This window comes from Sparus aurata, chromosome 1 (genome assembly GCF_900880675.1).
Source record: "Sparus aurata chromosome 1, fSpaAur1.1, whole genome shotgun sequence".
Classification (NCBI taxonomy): Eukaryota; Metazoa; Chordata; class Actinopteri; order Spariformes; family Sparidae; genus Sparus; species Sparus aurata.
In genome coordinates, this window is record NC_044187.1 from 4,446,717 (window position 1) to 4,465,756 (window position 19,040).

At 46.3% G+C, this 19,040-nt stretch overlaps 1 protein-coding gene across 1 annotated transcript in view; it reads right to left on the minus strand.

The window, feature by feature from the left end:
* gpr179 (G protein-coupled receptor 179) overlaps positions 1-18,506 on the minus strand; it is a 29,029-nt gene extending 10,523 nt beyond the window's left edge. The window contains exons 1-5 of the mRNA XM_030434168.1: positions 16,822-18,506; positions 11,771-11,879; positions 4,708-4,804; positions 3,375-3,610; positions 1,825-1,893 (exon numbers count right to left, since the gene is read on the minus strand). Of these exons, the coding sequence (XP_030290028.1) occupies positions 1,825-1,893; positions 3,375-3,610; positions 4,708-4,804; positions 11,771-11,879; positions 16,822-17,732 (1,422 nt within the window). The 5' untranslated portion in view covers positions 17,733-18,506. The remainder of the gene's footprint in view (positions 1-1,824; positions 1,894-3,374; positions 3,611-4,707; positions 4,805-11,770; positions 11,880-16,821) is intronic.
* Between the last annotated feature and the right edge of the window lie 534 nt (positions 18,507-19,040).

A 19,040-nucleotide genomic window follows, 5' to 3' on the forward strand; every position in this document is an offset into this window, starting at 1 on the left:
TCTGGCCACGTGAAACTTTCACCTGCTGGAGGCTCGACAGAGAAAGTCAGAGGCAGACGTCTGGAAACACTGAGTCAGATTATTAGCTTTTACCGCAGGGGTTGGGCTGGAGGTAAGAAGATTGTCGCCATAAATCTTCAGGGCAGGTCAACGAAAGATAATAATGTGAAGGTGAATATTAGAAAATACATCAAACAAGAATCACACAACACAAGCAAAAACTCAAGAATAAATCAGACCTGTTATTATAGTTCCAACCATTTAACTAGTAACCACAATATCACCAGACTCCCTTAACAAATCGTGTGATTTAAGAGTCGTTGAGTGAAGAGAAACTTCTTTGTTTTGCAAAAAGAACAGCTACGACAAATTCTAAATCATCTGTGCCTTCATGTAAATTCAGCACTAAATCAGAACATGAGGTTGTTTTTTCCTTGTAAAAGGTATCAGTTTATGGCTGCCTGTCTGCGTCTGCTTCACCATTTACTGTCAATTTATGCAGGAAGACAAAATTATCTTGATGGAAAAACAAACATTAAACAGTATAGGCTACTTTGTTGTCGCCCCCAGATAAAATCGCCAGACTCCCTTTAAAAATTGCTAAATTCAGTGAGTAGTTGAGTCAGGAGAATCTTTATAAACTTTATGAAATGTTGTATTTGACAAATTCTTACGTATTTGGGCCTTATTACACATGAAGTTCCTACTTGTGTCTGTTCATCCTGGTGATGCAGTTGTCTATTACCATGTAGAGGACTGAGTGGAGACCAGAACACAAGTGGTCGGACCAGCCAATAAAAAAACACCTTAAAACAGTTTCTGCACAAATCATAACCTTCATCATCAAATCTATCGCAGGTCTGTTTTTTTCTAGACCGCTTTAGTTGGAGCTAAATGTTCCCAGTACACTGGCATGTTTCGGCGCATGTTGCCTGGTTGACAGGTGTCTCAGCCAATCACACTTAGTCCACCTCAATTGAACTCCAGTCCTCCATCATAATCCTCAAAAATCCTAATTCAGGCAAATGAATTAGGATTGACTGGTGTAGCCGCCAAGGTGGCAGCAAGTGGGAATATGAGATCCAAAGCCTCGAATCGCATCTCAGAAATCCAACATAAAAACCACTTTTTGTTTTTATCATCTGTGGTTTGCAAAAACAAACAACCTGACAGGTCCTTTAGTTTATCATAAACATGAACTAGAGAAGTCATATTTTCCTGTGCAGCACTATAAACTGACCTCGCAGCGCTTAATTGAGAAATGACAGCCATCAAAACGTGCGTTAAATTAAACGCAGATGTCACTTTGATGAGAAAATATTTTCATGTCTGGCTTATGATGATCGTTTTAATGCACCGGTGTGCAGTTAAGAGGCACAGAGCTGCACATTACCATGCTCACACATCACACGTTAAGATAAATCAATGATCAATGTCCTGCAGCACACACACACACACACACACACACACACACACACTCTGAATCACCCACAGTCAGCAGGAACGTCTCACATCGACCTGCACTTTCAGAGAGACGTATAAAACAGTCATGGCTGACTTATGTTAACGGCTCTTTAATTGGTAAAATGAATCTGAGGATTGATTGATAATCTGTCACCGGGGCAGTTATGAAAACTGTCGAGCACCCGCCCACCCACCTCATTTTCACTCACACACACACACACACACACACACACACACACACGCCCTCAACCCATTCACCCTCCCACAAATGGTCCATTATGATATAATCCGCGGCGCTGTGCTGCGCAGTGATCTGTAAAGAGCTCTAATCTGCGACACTCAGCTCGGTCAGACACTCACCGGGAAGTAGAGGAGCAGAGAGCCGAACAAGATCGTCTCCAGCAGCAGGAGGCCGGATGCCCGGATCCTCTGTGGGAGGAGGAGGAGGAGGAAAGAGCAGTTATGAAGGAGGTGGTGAAGATGTGCTGCAGGTCGACACCACTGTATTTATTATACACCTGCTCACTACATCTGTGTAAACATCGCCACAGCAGCCTGTCCTCGTCAGAGAAAAGCTCATATAGGTCGATTGTGAAAGCAACTTTTTAGGAACGTGCAAAACTTAAATGTCTTTGGACTTTTTGTTTTGTCCTCACTGCCGTTTTACTTTATCCTTTGCTGCTGTAATAATGCAAATATCCCCCGTTGTGGGACTGATAACAGATTCCTGCTGGGCAGAAACACATCCAAAAGACATCAAGTCAACATCTTTGCTGACAATGAAAAGACGTCCAGTAAGGAGCCAGAATTAAAGTCCTTCTGAGGTCTTTGATAGATGCATTTTCAACATTCACTAGTGATGTCCAAGTGACGTCCTTACGGGTGTTCAAAATGAGAGTCTTAACAATATATAATTAGACATCTTTTCAACTTCAGTTGCAGATTTTTATGACGACTAAATGTTCCTCCATGCAGCAAAAAGCTACAGGGAGGATTTGAACCCCAAGCCTCGACCTCTGTAGTCTAAACGAGGCATGTACTTTACCAGGAGAGCTATTTGTCAGCTTAAATAAGCACCATGTTTCAGTCATCCAACCTTGGAACATTAGCCTACTTGATGAAGGTTGATATGATATGTAACAAAGCTGATAAATAGTTCACCTGGTAATGTTTATGTCTCGTAGCCTCTGCTGCATGGAGGAAAATTTGGCCATCATAAAAATCGTATCGTATCGTGTCGTATCGTATCGTATCGTGTCGTATCGTATCGTATCGTATCGTATCGTATCGTATCATGCCATATCTTGTTGTATCGTATTGTATTGTCTTGTGTCAGATCATATCGTAATATATTATAATACTCTCCCCGAGCTTTATGGAGCCATTTTATGTCTTTTAAAGTTTTAAATCAAGTCTCTAACTACTTCTGTTGTTTAGGAGGATTTCAGAATCGGGGGGCGTGACGAGATAATGACTGAATTTTACTCTTTGTGTGAACTGTTCCTTTAAAGCCTCGGCTAAACCAGTAGTTTGCATTGGCTACTCATAAATTAACTTATATTCAGACAGACATTTTGGTCTCTAATGACTCGTTTGGGAAAATTGAATCGAATGTCAGACCGAAGATTAAAGTTTAGATTAGAAAGATTGATTATTAAAAAAATCATCAGAAAAAACACAATCAGGGACATCACAGCAGCTTTAGACTCACATGAATTTACAACTACAGACATAAATTCAGTTTAGAGTGATCACAGTCGATATCAAATATCACACCAAACATTTCTGCTAGATCAACAGCAGAGACACAATGCATCGTGGCACAACGCCTGGAACAGCTCTTCTGATTGTTCCTCTACCCGATCCCATCTGTACGGTGGCCCCGCTGAGCCAAACAAGCCCTGACTCACCCGGTTCCGACGGTGCCTGTAGGCCACCAGCATGCTGACGAAGATGAGGAACATGAAGACACCCTGGACGGCCAGCACGCCGGCCCTGAGCAGCCAGGCCTCCTGCACCCGGCAGGGGGTGCCGTCCTGACAGCTCGGGCAGCCCGGCCAGCACGGCAGACAGATGGGCATGTTCGGGTAACACGTACCGCCGTCCCCGTCACTCCCGTTCACAGAGCCGCCATCTGCACCCACTCCTACGCAAACCCATGTGAAGACATGTGACTTACGAAACAGAACAATCTGAGACAAGATATTCATCATTTAATGTCTTTAAATGATTTATTTCCCTGCTGTGTTGTGAAATAATCACACGCAGTCACTACGAACAACCAGCGTTTGACTCCCAGCGCTGTTCTGATTGATTCAGGCACCTGAGGGGAGAAGGTGTAAACCTCCTGCACGTTATAATCTCCTGATGAAGCTTGTGTCAGGAGAGACGTGTGCCATGTGCATCAAAATATTACTTCTTTGTTAAAGTTTGTTGATCATCGGCGTGGCTGATCACCGGGGCCAATATTCAATGTGCTGCTTCGGCTCTGATGCAGCCTCTCGCCCAATTAACAGCCTATAAACAGTGAAAAATCTGAATCTGCAACATAAATGTAGTGGAGAGGAAGTGTAAAGTTGCAGAAAATGGCTTCCTTCCTTTTCAGTAATCTGTATCGGTTATCGGCCCTGAAAAAGCGATATCAGTTGTTAAGATCCGCATGACACCGTACACGAGTCTTTCCTGATGCCGTAGTTCAGCTTTCGCTCATGAACCGAATGTTCATTTCGTCTCACTGCATGAGCCGAACGACGGTCACACCAGACACTGACCTCCAGCACAACAAACACTGGAGACGGCTCCTGGTGCTGAAATGAACATTCAGTGCTCGGTGGGGAAAAAAATCTCTGGTGGACAATCCTGCAGTCAGACTGACGACTGTGTGATTAAACTTCACATTTTAGAGTTTATTTGTACTGATCTGAGGTGGGACGTTACGAAGTACAAATACTTTGTTTCTGTAGTATTTAGTCGAGACAAAGTTCTGTTCTTTCTCCTTCTTACATTTTCAAAACCGGCTTCTTACTTTAGTTTTACTGCTTTTCAAGTTTTTCAAATCTGAGAGAAATAAAAAAAGTGTTGCGTTTATATTTCTGTTGAGTAACTTCATCTCTGTGATAAACAGGAAGGAAGACATACAGGTGAACAAAAGACTTAAATCAAACCCAGAGTTTATCCTCCATAAACGCTGCACAGACTTTAGAATAATGATTGTGGATTGTAACAGACGTATCATCGGCGTACCTGAGTCTGGAGGGGCGATCAGAGGGTTGTAGTAACCGTCTTTACAGCGGCAACAGTACTGACCCAGTCTGAAGCCTCGGCCCGGAACTGGTACGCACTGCAAGAAACAGAGAGAATATTCTGATTACTATTATTATTATCATTCGTTTTGTTCCCTTTGAGTTATAATAACAATACGATAATATAGAACTTGTTTCCACTTGGTTGTTAAACAGATGAAAACACTGTGTGAACCTTCACTGCAGCGTCATTGTATGTTATGTAACGCACGCTGTTCCAGTTAGATTACGTTCCTATTATACTGTGTTGTCAACATTATGTTGTGTATGTAAACTTTCTGTACGTCAGCTGGGATCAGCTGCAGCTGCCAGCGACCCTGCAGAGGATGAGCGGTAGATAACAGATATCTGTGTGTTTTAGTTTCAGGATTAAATTATTTTTGTACCTGTGGATTATTAAGGAATCGTGTATTTAAGTATACATTTATGACATAAACATGAGATAACAAACCTGCAACCAGCAATCACAGAACTCCAAAGTTTAAATAAAGACACACAAGTCTCTTGAAACAGAAACTTTTGACTTCTCTGAACTCAAACATCGGAACTTTCTCCTCCACACATTTTCAAAACAGGCTTGTTTTGTTAGTTTGATGCATCTGAGGTGAATTGTGGATTATTGTTATTTCCCGACATCAGCAGACTGATGTGGACCAATCAGAGCACATCACACACGGCAGACGCAGCGAGACCAGACAAAGACGTAAAAGCCGTAAGAAGGCGTAAACAGACAGAGAGGGAGACTGGAATGTGGAGAAAAGGCGTGTTAGTGTCTCGTATCTGCAGAGAGTTTCTGATTTTCTCTCTTTGTTGCTGCTCGGGACGCTTTACCAACCCAACATGTGTCTATTTGACGTCCTGGGAATGAGACTCAACAATCAACTGTCTTTGTGGTGCGTTCAGGAACAGCTGGGACAAATCCTACTGATTCTACCTTTAACTTTAATAGTCTTTGAATTCTATTAATATGACGTGAGCTTCAGTTAGCTTTGAGCACAAATGTCCTTCAGAGGGAGACTTTTTACTCTGATACTCTGAGTACATGTCAGAGGCCTGTAATCTATTACTTTACTGGAGTAAACAAGCTGAATCAGTATTTCTACTTTTACACAAGTATCTGAATGTGTGAGGACTGTTGATTCCTCTGCAGACGACACCAGACTTTATTCTTCTGATCAGCTCTCAGGTTCACGTTTATCACTACTATAGATACAAATACACAATGATCTCACCTGGCTGTATGTTCAGGGGATAAGTTCAGGTGTATGTTATCAATAGTTCCCATGGCAACAACTGAAACACTAAATATTAGTTGAACTGTGAGAACGTGAAGCAGGTGAAGTGGAGCTAACAGTGCCTGAATGAAAAAAAGGGGTCAGTTTCCTCCCTCTCACTCTATTTCCCCTCTGATGCTAGCCTGTCAGCACACACACACACACACACACACACACACACACACACACACACACACACACACACACACTTGGATGGCCTGTGTGTTAATCTAAGTTAAAAGCTAAATGGATACATAATGCCTCTACTGAGAGTATTATCCTTTTTCTAGAGAAATCCTGTTCTCAAGCACGCGCACACACACACACACACACACACATACACACACACACACACACGCACACACAACACAACGCTGGCCTCACATATGTATATACAAACCCACGACCGCCTCACCAGAAGCTCAGAGGCTCTAATGCTGGGGGAGCGGACATTAATGTGATATGGATTACACAGTGTGGCCAACTTAATTCTCTTCACGGACGCATCTCGATTCAACAGATCGTCGCAGTAAACGAGCGCGTTCAGGCGTCTGTCACGTTTGAGTCGAAACGACGCCGGCCACTTTTGAAAAGCTTCGTGCTTTGACGATGAAGTAACCCGTGAAATCATACGGAACATCGAGGACAAACAAATAAAATCCAACAAAAGAATCAAAATCATCCCAATAACTGGTGAAACATTAGGAAGTGTGAAGTGAGGGATCATGGGAGTTGTTGTCCACAGAGAGCCGAAGCCACAACCGCTTCCTGTTTCCTTCATGGGATCTTATTTTAGAGCAACTCTGTATGTTAGTGAAACACACACATGATGTTCGTCAATTTAAAAGATAATTGATCATGTCAATTAAGACGACACAGCCAACAGCGTCGTTAGCGACACCAAAACTCGTAATTTGACTACAGTTGTCATTAAGTCCAGACTAGATTACATCTTTAATTACCACTCTAATGAAAAGCTGCATGAGATGAGATGATTAAAAAAAAGGAATGAGTTTCATACTTCAGGACTGCTTGACACAAGATGAAATATAACAAGGGACAAGACAAGACAAGACAAGGGGAGGGAGGTTTTATGTTCAGACGTCAGAGAGGAGGACAACGAGACAAAAGATGAGGTGAGAGATAACAGAGAGCAAGAAGAAGAAGACAAGGTGGAACAAGACCGCCTGACATCAGATCAGATGAGACAAGAGAAGAAGAAGACAGGACAGGAAGTGAGAGATGAGGTGAGATGGGACGATTTCTTAGATGACAATCAGAGATGAAACGAGCTGCGTTAAGAAACAAGAGGGGACAGAACCAAGTGGGACAAAAGGGAAAGTGGGTGACCCAGTACGAGCTCTGCTCAGTCAACGGGTTTGAATCCTCTAAGCCAGGTAGGACAGGACGGGACAAAGGGTGCCATGTGGATTTGGGGATTTTTAGGACTGTTCTTCCCTTGTTTCAGACCTCTGTGAGTGCGCTGCATAAAGGGGAAGTATGTCAGCGGTCTGGATTACCGCCGTAATCCATCAGATCATCCCGCAGCCCGCCGCCCAGCGCAGCCATCTTTAAATAGACGCTGGAGATGAGAGGTAGAGGATTGGGTTCTGGGCAGACGGGAAAAGTGACGCTAAAAGAGGTGGTTGGAGGTGGAACGGATGTGGTGGAGCAGACAGAAGAGTTAAAGTGTGAAAGTATGAGGATAAAAAGGATAAAAGGCAGGAGTGAAGTAACGCGCACAGACAGAACGGGCTTAGATCCATTTCCCGAGGTCGCCAACAGTTTAGAGTGTGTTTGTGCGAGTGATGTAACGACCATTCATGAGTCTGTTTAAATACTTCGTCTTACGGTTCAGACTGTGTTTACATGCACCGCGTCCAAAAATCACTAACTATGGGCTACAAACTCCAAATACGTACGTTATCGCTCAGCTTAAATAAACAGTCGTACGATCGTTTTGGATTTTCTTCCCTCCCTGCCAGTCGGAGTCATCGATTTTTAATTTCAACCGACCTAATTTTGTTTAATGTAACATATTCCAAAGTTATTGTCCATTTTTGACAGCAGTTATCTATTTGTAGTGCACACACTTAACTTTCCTGTCAACTTCGCGATATTTTCATTAACTTGAGTTTCATTAAAAACAGTTTTCTTCTCAGTTTGTCTCAGTTTGACATCAACTAATGAAATATCAGACTGTGAAAATATGTCATTATAAAGATGGCACAGTCAGCAGTGTCGTCGGTGATGTCACATCCAACAGTGTCGTTGGTGATGTCACATCCAACAGTGTCGTCGGTGATGTCACATCCAACAGTGTCGATGGTGATGTCACATCCAGCAGTGTCGATGGTGATGTCACATCCAGCAGTGTCGTTGGTGACGTCACATCCAACAGTGTCGTTGGTGACGTCACATCCAACAGTGTCGATGGTGACGTCACATCCAACAGTGTCGATGGTGATGTCACATCCAGCAGTGTCGTCGGTGACGTCACATCCAACAGTGTCGATGGTGATGTCACATCCAGCAGTGTCGTCGGTGACGTCACATCCAACAGTGTCGATGGTGACATCACACCCAGCAGTGTCGTTGGTGATGTCACATCCAGCAGTGTCGTTGGTGACGTCACATCCAGCAGTGTCGATGGTGATGTCACATCCAGCAGTGTCGTTGGTGACGTCACATCCAACAGTGTCGTTGGTGACGTCACATCCAACAGTGTCGATGGTGACGTCACATCCAACAGTGTCGATGGTGATGTCACATCCAGCAGTGTCGTCGGTGACGTCACATCCAACAGTGTCGATGGTGATGTCACATCCAGCAGTGTCGTCGGTGACGTCACATCCAACAGTGTTGTTGGTGACATCACACCCAGCAGTGTCGTTGGTGATGTCACATCCAGCAGTGTCGTTGGTGACGTCACATCCAACAGTGTTGTCAGTGATATCACATCCAACAGTGTCGTCAGTGATATCACATCCAGCAGTGTCGTTGGTGACATCACACCTAACAGTGTCGTTGGTGATGTCACATCCAGCAGTGTCGTCGGTGACGTCGCATCCAGCAGTGTCGTCGGTGACGTCGCATCCAGCAGTGTCGTCGGTGACGTCGCAGCCAGCAGTGTCGTCGGTGATGTCACATCCAGCAGTGTCGTTGGTGATGTCACATCCAGCAGTGTCGTCGGTGATGTCACATCCAGCAGTGTCGTTGGTGATGTCACATCCAGCAGTGTCGTTGATGACGTCGCAGCCAGCAGTGTCGTTGGTGATGTCGCATCCAACAGTGTCGTCGGTGACGTCACATCCAGCAGTGTCGTCGGTGATGTCACATCCAGCAGTGTCGTCGGTGATGTCACATCCAACAGTGTCGTTGGTGACGTCACATCCAGCAGTGTCGTCGGTGACGTCACATCCAACAGTGTCGTCGGTGACGTCACCCAACAGTGTCGTCGGTGACGTCACATCCAGCAGTATCGTCGGTGATGTCACATCCAGCAGTGTCGTTGGTGACATCACATCCAGCAGTGTCGTCGGTGACGTCGCAGCCAGCAGTGTCGTTGGTGACATCACATCCAGCAGTGTCGTCGGTGACGTCGCAGCCAGCAGTGTCGTTGGTGACATCACATCCAGCAGTGTCGTCGGTGATGTCGCATCCAACAGTGTCGTCGGTGATGTCACCCAACAGTGTCGTCGGTGACGTCACATCCAGCAGTGTCGTTGGTGATGTCACACCCAGCAGTGTTGTTGATGATGTCACCCAACAGTGTCGTCGGTGACGTCACATCCAGCAGGGTGCTTGGTGACGTCACATCCAACAGTGTCGTCGGTGACGTCACATCCAGCAGTGTCGTTGGTGATGTCACACCCAGCAGTGTCGTCACTGACGACTTGGCTCCATGTTGGTGTTGATGTGAGGATGTAGCTCACTGAGCTTTAACACAAATCTACATGAGGTTTGACTTTAATTACAACAAACTGACACTGACAAACATCGTGTGTGATTCATGACACAACTCAAGCGGAATCAGAAAAATATTTTCTGCCGTACAATGTGTAACTACAGATAAAAATCTGGTGGTAAATAAAAATGAGTGGGACTGGGGTCAATAGGTGATTTTTAGCATGTAGACCTGCTAATTTTGGTGGAAAAGAGGGGGATGTTGTTTCTGTGGTGATGAGGTTCTTTGTTTACACTTGCAGACTCTACTCCTGCTTCTTGAGGGTTATTGACATCAACATATCGTAGAGCACAACCAACAGGATCAATGACACACCGAGCACGACAGCTGCACGTCTGTCACCGTTACTATCCTTAAAATTGGATTCTTTCACTCGGTTCAAGTGACATTTCAGCCGCTGGGCAGCAAACTTCTTTCCCCGTTCATCATGAATTTTGCTCAGGAGCTAACTAGCAATGAAGGAAGTTGATGTATGTGAAGCATTTGCAAACTGGGAAGACGTGGCGTTAAAGTCTTGGATCTTCTACTCATCACACTGATGTCTGCTAGACGTGTGTGTGCTGTCTGGGTCGGTTCTGTCTGCATCTATAGGTTAACCTGAACCCACTCTTTTTTTACTTCAGTAAAAAGTTCAGCGTCTCTGTTGCTTCACAGGTGAGGCGACACTTTCATGCTGCTGGTGGGATGTTTCTCCTGCTGTTTGCAGAGCAGGCTGCCCTTTGAGGAGGAGGAGGAGGAGGTTTAAAGGTTAGAGGAGGAGGACCGCAGGAGAAGCGATCTATACGTGAGCCCTAAACAGTCATGGGTTGAACACATTTCCTCTGTCTTTGACTGTGATAACAGGTTACATTTTATTTCATCATCACGGAATAACATGTTAACGAGATAACAGGCTTTGTCATCCCGAGATAACGAGATAAATTAATCTGTAATCACAAGAACACAAAAGGTTTTTCTGGTGTTTTGTTCAGCAGTGGGATTCCGGCGTCTGAAGTTCAGCTGCCATGTTTTCAGTTTGTGATTTTGTGATTTCCTGTTTTATTTTGAAGTTTTGCCCTCATATGCTGCTTTTCATTTCCTGCTTTTGTGTGATTTCCCGCTGATGTCTTTGTCAGTTCGTCCTGTGTTACTCACGTGTGGTATGTTTTTCCCGAGTTGTTCTGCTTTGTTTTAGCTTTTGTGTTGATAGTTTTGTGAAAAACGCCAATCCTGTGTCCCGCATTTGGGTCCTCACCATTTTTTGACAAACAAAACACAATGTCAGCTGTTTTAGGCTGTTACTAACGGCAAAACTTCATAAAATGTTCATGTGGTTTGTTTTGAAACTCCCCAAACACCAGCCCACAGAGGAGTGTGTATGTAATGGTAGCTGTTATGAAGCCAATTATGTCGGGAGAACAACATTTGTTAACTTGTGATGGCGACAAAGTTTGTTTTCTTGACATCTCACGAAAATGATCTCACAAACATAACATCTGTTGAAGTGACTACGAGTTTTTTTTAAATGTTGATGAAAAAGTCTCATGATGATTATAAACGACCTGTAACAACAAACGTGAAGAGACTATTTTTATACACTTATTATAAACGCCTGTTCTCGGATCAGATCACATATAAAATCACGCATAAATATATTACGTCATCGTGATCCATCCTGTCACGAGCTAACAAAGATCTTTTTACAACAGATCGTACCGCTTTTGTCCAAAGGAGGCGCTAGAATCAACAAAACCCTCTCAGGTAGTTTCCTTGTGTATGTTTACCTCCATGCTGGTGCGGTTGCACAGGTGTGTGTCAGCAAACCAGCCGTCTCCTGTCGCACACTGGTCCAAGTCGATGTCTTGAATGTTGACATCCACACGGATCACACCTCTGACACACACACACACACACACACACAGACACACACACACACACACACACAGAACCAAAGATCATCAGACTCATTAGAATAAAACTTTTTTCCCCTTCACTTCCACATTTCGTCCACCTGCGTGGCCTTCGAGTGGACTCTCTTTCAAATGTCAGATTTTATCTGACCGATGATTCAAACTGGTTTCTGTCATTTTAAATTCTTATCAAACTCGTCTCCAGAGTGTTGGAGAGAAGGTCACAGCGGCCGACACACAAACTGTAAAGGCAGGTGAAACACAAACACTGCCGCCTTCAAAGCTTTTATCCTCTTCAAAAAAAAGGTCCTGGTTTATTATTCTTAACAGGCAGCGAAGGAAAGAAAGTGTAGTTGAGCTTCAGGGAAGAGAAGATCAACAAAACTGAACGTAAGAGAACTAAAGTATAGAACGCAACATGATGAGGTAAAGGAGCAGTTCACCCAAAAATATAAACCTCAAGTCCCCAGCTATTTCAGTTGTTTAGCAGAATGCAGGTTGACTTTATATCATCAGGAGGAGGAGAGGAGGACTTTATATCATCAGGAGGAGGAGAGGACGACTTTATATCATCAGGAGGAGAGGAGGACTTTATATCATCAGGAGGAGGAGAGGAGGACTTTATATCATCAGGAGGAGGAGAGGATGACTTTATATCATCAGGAGGAGGAGAGGAGGACTTTATATCATCAGGAGGAGAGGAGGACTTTATCTCATCAGGAGGAGGAGAGGACGACTTTATATCATCAGGAGGAGGAGAGGAGGACTTTATATCATCAAGAGGAGGAGAGGAGGACTTTATATCATCAGGAGGAGGAGAGGAGAACTTTACATCATCAGGAGGAGAGGAGGACTTTATATCATCAGGAGGAGAGGAGGACTTTATATCATCAGGAGGAGGAGAGGAGGACTTTATATCATCAAGAGGAGGAGAGGAGGACTTTATATCATCAGGAGGAGGAGAGGAGGACTTTATATCATCAGGAGGAGAGAGGAGGACTTTATATCATCAGGAGGAGAGGAGGACTTTATATCATCAGGAGGAGGAGAGGAGGACTTTATAACATCAGGAGGAGGAGAGGAGGACTTTCTATCATCAGGAGGAGGAGAGGAGGACTTTATATCATCAAGGAGGAGGAGGATGAGGACTTTATAACATCAGGAGGAGGAGAGGAGGACTTTATATCATCAGGAGGAGAGGAGGACTTTATATCATCAGGAGGAGGAGAGGAGGACTTTATATCATCAGGAGGAGAGGAGGACTTTATAACATCAGGAGGAGGAGAGGAGGACTTTATATCATCAGGAGGAGGAGAGGAGGACTTTCTATCATCAGGAGGAGAGGAGGACTTTATATCATCAGGAGGAGAGGAGGACTTTATAACATCAGGAGGAGGAGAGGAGGACTTTATATCATCAGGAGGAGGAGAGGAGGACTTTATATCATCAAGAGGAGGAGAGGAGGACTTTCTATCATCAGGAGGAGAGGAGGACTTTATATCATCAGGAGGAGAGGAGGACTTTATAACATCAGGAGGAGGAGAGGAGGACTTTATATCATCAGGAGGAGGAGAGGAGGACTTTATATCCTCAGGAGGAGAGGAGGACTTTATATCATCAGGAGGAGGAGAGGAGGACTTTATATCATCAAGAGGAGGAGAGGAGGACTTTATATCATTAGGAGAAGGAGAGGAGGACTTTATATCATCAGGAGGAGAGGAGGACTTTATATCATCAGGAGGAGAGGATGACTTTATATCATCAGGAGGAGAGGAGGACTTTATATCATCAGGAGGAGGAGAGGAGGACTTTATATCATCAGGAGGAGGAGAGGAGGACTTTATATCATTAGGAGAAGGAGAGGAGGACTTTATATCATCAGGAGGAGAGGATGACTTTATATCATCAGGAGGAGAGGAGGACTTTATATCATCAGGAGGAGGAGAGGAGGACTTTATATCATCAGGAGGAGAGGATGACTTTATATCATCAGGAGGAGAGGAGGACTTTATATCATCAGGAGGAGAGGATGACTTTATATCATCAGGAGGAGGAGAGGAGGACTTTATATCATCAGGAGGAGGAGAGGAGGACTTTATATCATTAGGAGAAGGAGAGGAGGACTTTATATCATCAAGAGGAGGAGAGGAGGACTTTCTATCATCAGGAGGAGGAGAGGAGGACTTTATATCATCAGGAGGAGAGGAGGACTTTATATCATCAGGAGGAGGAGAGGATGACTTTATATCCTCAGGAGGAGAGGAGGACTTTATATCATCAGGAGGAGGAGAGGAGGACTTTATAACATCAGGAGGAGGAGAGGAGGACTTTATATCCTCAGGAGGAGAGGAGGACTTTATATCATCAGGAGGAGGAGAGGAGGACTTTATATCATCAAGAGGAGGAGAGGAGGACTTTGTATCATTAGGAGAAGGAGAGGAGGACTTTATATCATCAGGAGGAGAGGAGGACTTTATATCATCAGGAGGAGGAGAGGAGGACTTTATATCATCAGGAGGAGGAGAGGAGGACTTTATATCATCAAGAGGAGGAGAGGAGGACTTTATATCATCAAGAGGAGGAGAGGAGGACTTTGTATCATCAGGAGGAGAGGAGGACTTTATATCATCAGGAGGAGGAGAGGAGGACTTTATATCATCAGGAGGAGAGGATGACTTTATATCATCAGGAGGAGAGGAGGACTTTATATCATCAGGAGGAGGAGAGGAGGACTTTATATCATCAGGAGGAGGAGAGGAGGACTTTATATCATCAGGAGGAGAGGATGACTTTATATCATCAGGAGGAGAGGAGGACTTTATATCATCAAGAGGAGGAGAGGAGGACTTTGTATCATTAGGAGAAGGAGAGGAGGACTTTATATCATCAGGAGGAGAGGATGACTTTATATCATCAGGAGGAGAGGAGGACTTTATATCATCAGGAGGAGAGAGGAAGAGGAGAGGAGGACTTTATATCATCAGGAGGAGAGAGAGGACTTTTATATCATCAGGAGGAGGAGAGGAGGACTTTATATCCTCAGGAGGAGGAGAGGAGGACTTTATATCATCAGGAGGAGGAGAGGAGGACTTTATATCATCAGGAGGAGGAGAGGAGGACTTTATATCATCAGGAGGAGGAGAGGAGGACTTTATATCATCAGGAGGAGAGGAGGACTTTATATCATCAGGAGGAGGAGAGGAGGACTTTATATCATCAGGAGGAGGAGAGGAGGACTTTATATCATCAGGAGGAGGAGAGGAGGACTTTATATCATCAGGAGGAGGAGAGGAGGACTTTATATCATCAGGAGGAGGAGAGGAGGACTTTATATCATCAGGAGGAGGAGAGGAGGACTTTATATCATCAGGAGGAGGAGAGGAGGACTTTATATCATCAGGAGGAGGAGAGGAGGACTTTATATCATCAGGAGGAGGAGAGGACGACTTTATAACATCAGGAGGAGGAGAGGAGGACTTTATATCATCAGGAGGAGGAGAGGAGGACTTTATATCATCAGGAGGTGGAGAGGAGGACTTTATATCATCAGGAGGAGAGGAGGACTTTATATCATCAGGAGGAGGAGAGGAGGACTTTATATCATCAGGAGGAGGAGAGGAGGACTTTATATCATCAGGAGGTGGAGAGGAGGACTTTATATCATCAGGAGGAGAGGAGGACTTTATATCATCAGGAGGAGGAGAGGACGACTTTATATCATCAGGAGGTGGAGAGGAGGACTTTATATCATCAGGAGAGGAGAGGAGGACTTTATATCATCAGGAGGAGAGGAGGACTTTATATCATCAGGAGGAGGAGAGGAGGACTTTATATCATCAGGAGGAGGAGAGGAGGACTTTATATCATCAGGAGGAGGAGAGGAGGACTTTATATCATCAGGAGGAGGAGAGGAGGAATTTATATCATCAGGAGGAGGAGAGGAGGACTTTATATCATCAGGAGGAGGAGAGGAGGACTGAGTATTAGTTTCGGGTGAACTGCTCCTTTAAGAAACTCTTCATACGGTGTAAAGTGTGTTTAAAGTTGTGATCTTGGGGAGTTTTACTGCATATGTGAACAAAGTAGTTTAACGTCTTCTGTGATTCCAGAGGAAGCTGCATGTCATCTGATAAACTGCCTCCAGTGATGTCACTCAGTGGCTTAGATGCATTGTGGGTAATGTAGGCAGCAGGTTTTGAGAAGGAGGTATCTCCGGTTCTGTTGTATCTGTTTTAGATAACTTCTTTTTAAACTGTCCACAAAGAGTGGGTCTGTTTTTCAGCACCTGATGCCTACATTACAGGGGCGGTTCTAGGGGGGGGCCAACAGGGGCCAGTGCCCCCGTAACTCTGAGTCTGGACCCCCCTGTGGCCCCCCCGACAGGGAGTGTGCATCAATAATACTATGACAGATTTCTTGCAATGATTTTGTTTTGAGGGGAAAGGCAGAAATAAAGTGTCTCAGCAGTTTACTACCCAATCAAAATTGCTGAAATTGTAAACACTGTTTTGTCTGAATGAGGGATTTATCTTTTTTTCCGGGTTGTATGTGCCCCCTAACAAAAAAGCTGGCCCCAACCTGGCCCCCCTATTAAAACTGGTCTAGAACCGCCACTGCTACATTACCCACAATGCATCTGGGCTACAGAGTGACATCAATGGAGGGAAATTTACCAGCCTCCTCTGGAGGCACCGGTCTGAAAGTAATGGGGAAATAAACAGCAGCACATTTGATGCTCCAGTTTTGCAGAAAGCTTCTAAAAGATTAAATTAATCCTCTAAATTAAAAGTGAGGAAAATGTGATATTAGTAACCGACTGCTAGTGACATCATCAGTATGAGACAGCTTGGTTGTGTTTGTGTCCTCCAGTATTTCTGTGTTGTAACTGTGTGTGTGTGTGTGTGTGTGTGTGTGCAGGCCCTAACCTGAACTCTGGCGTCAGGTCGGGCTTGAGGCCGTAGAAGGACGTGGACAGGGTGAGCATCCAGCCAGGCACGAAGCGCCGGTCCTCACAGTCCAGGAAGGGGGCGCCGGCCCAGCGTACCCCGCTGCGATTGGTCACGTAGCTGTCGCCCTGCCTCCACTTGGGCGTCTCCAAGGTGCTGAGGTCGTTGAAGAGCACCCTCTTGGACAAGGCCGTCGTCTGCTGGGTGGACTGTGGGAATTTAAAGTTTCTGAACCAGCTGTCGTCAGGGGCCGGGGCGGGCGGGTGCAGGCTCTCCCAGGCCTTGGATAAGTCCTGGAGGATGATGGTCTGCACCTTGGCCGCCGGGTTGCGGGAGGCACGGAGCACCAGCTGCGGCATCGGGGCGGTCGGGTCGGCGTCGAAGGTGAGCAGGGCCCGCTGGATGAGCACGTCGGCCTCCAGGAGGGCGCGGACCAGGGCGTGGTACCACTCCATGTCCTCCTGCACCGTGCTCTCCCGCAGGTCGCTCGCCTGGAAGATCATGTTGAGGAAGTTGGCCGTGTTGGCGAGCGCGTCCAGAGCCGGCCGCAGGGGGGCGGTGAAGCTGAGGGGCAGGGAACCCGTCTGTCCCGGGGGGCTGTACGCCCGTGAGCACCGCGCCTCCTCCAGAGTGGACGACTCTCCGGTGTACATGAAGGTCTCTGCTGGCGTCCAGTCGTCTTCCTCCTCTGTGGGAGCTTCTGTAGGCATCGCTGCAGACCCAGAGGAGTCTGGTGGTCTGAGGCTGCTGGAGACCTCTGAGGCTGCGGTGCTGTTGGTCACAGAGTCAGTGCTGTTGTCTGACTCCACCGTGACTCCTGATGGGAGCTCTGGAGTCACCTGCGCTCTGAGGACGGATGGGAGCAGAAGAAGAAGCCAAACAGGACCCATCCTGAATTCACTCTGAAGAAAGAGAGGAAGAAGAAGAAGACGAGGAGGTGGAGGTGGAGGAAGAAGAGTAGGAGGAGGAGGAGGAGGAGAGGGGTTGGCAGGGTCACACACCTCCAACACCGTCTCTTTTAGGCGCTTGACCCCTCTGTGATTCCCTGGAGGAGACAGAGAGAAAATGTCACATGTTTGCGGAGGCTCGGACTTCCTGCGGGGATTTCTCCTTCATGTTGACGCGGCGCCGCAGCAGCAGCAGCAGCAGCAGGTGTCCGGGAGGCGCGCGGCAGCTCTCTCTCACACGCGGAGCGCACGGCTCCATCTGTGCGCCGCGCGGACACACGCACGCACGCGCGAAGTTGTCATCAAAAAACCTGCGTGTCCTCGGTGGTGCGGGTGTTGGTCGTGGTGGTGGCGGGCGGAGGACGCAGGGAGCGAACCCCGCATCTCCGCAGTCCGTCCTGGTGTCTCCTGCCTGCGGTGCGCCAAAGCTCAGGAGCGAGGCGAAGCGCAGCGTGCAGAAATGCGGGGAGGAGGTGGAGGAAGAGGAGGAGGAGGCGGAGGAGGAGGAAGAGCCTCAAAGTTGGGGGGGATCCCCGTGTCAGGTGGGAGGAGGAGGAGAGAGGAGAGTCGTGTGTTGTCGAGGTGGAGGGATGAAGAGCCACTTTCCCCCCTCTTCTCTTCTTCTTCTTCTGTCTGCCGCTCTGGTATCTGTTGCTCCAAAGAGCCTCCAGCTGAACTGACGGAGGATGGTGATGCTCGTCCATCCTCCCTCCCCCTCCCTCCCCCTGCCTCCCCCCTCCTCCTCTCCCATCAGTCCCTCTTCCCCTCCCTCCTCTTCATTCACCCTGTGTCTCCCTCCTCCATATCGACAGAGGCGCTCACCAGTGCTGAAAGGTGATGAGAGTGGTACATCTGGTGTGTGTGTGTGTGTGTGCGTGTGTGTAGTGTGTGCGTGTGTGTGTGCATGTGTGTGTGTGTGTGTGTGTGTGCGTGTGTGTAGTGTGTGTGTGTGTGTGTGTGTGTGTGTGTGTGTGTGTGTGTGTGAGGATGATGCAGTCAGACAGAGACGAGGGTTAAGCTCTGCTGCATTTGAGCATCCATCAGGAATCCTCCCTGCCTGATGGATGGATGGATAGATAGATTAACCCCTCACCTACAGAGTGAGTAGATGAGGAAAAGGATGCTCTCTTACTGCGCACACATACACACACACACACACACACACACTGGAGGAGATCATATGCAGCGTGTTGACATTTGCAGACTGCAGACGTGAAAACAACGAAACGAGATTTGACTTCTATTTTTGTT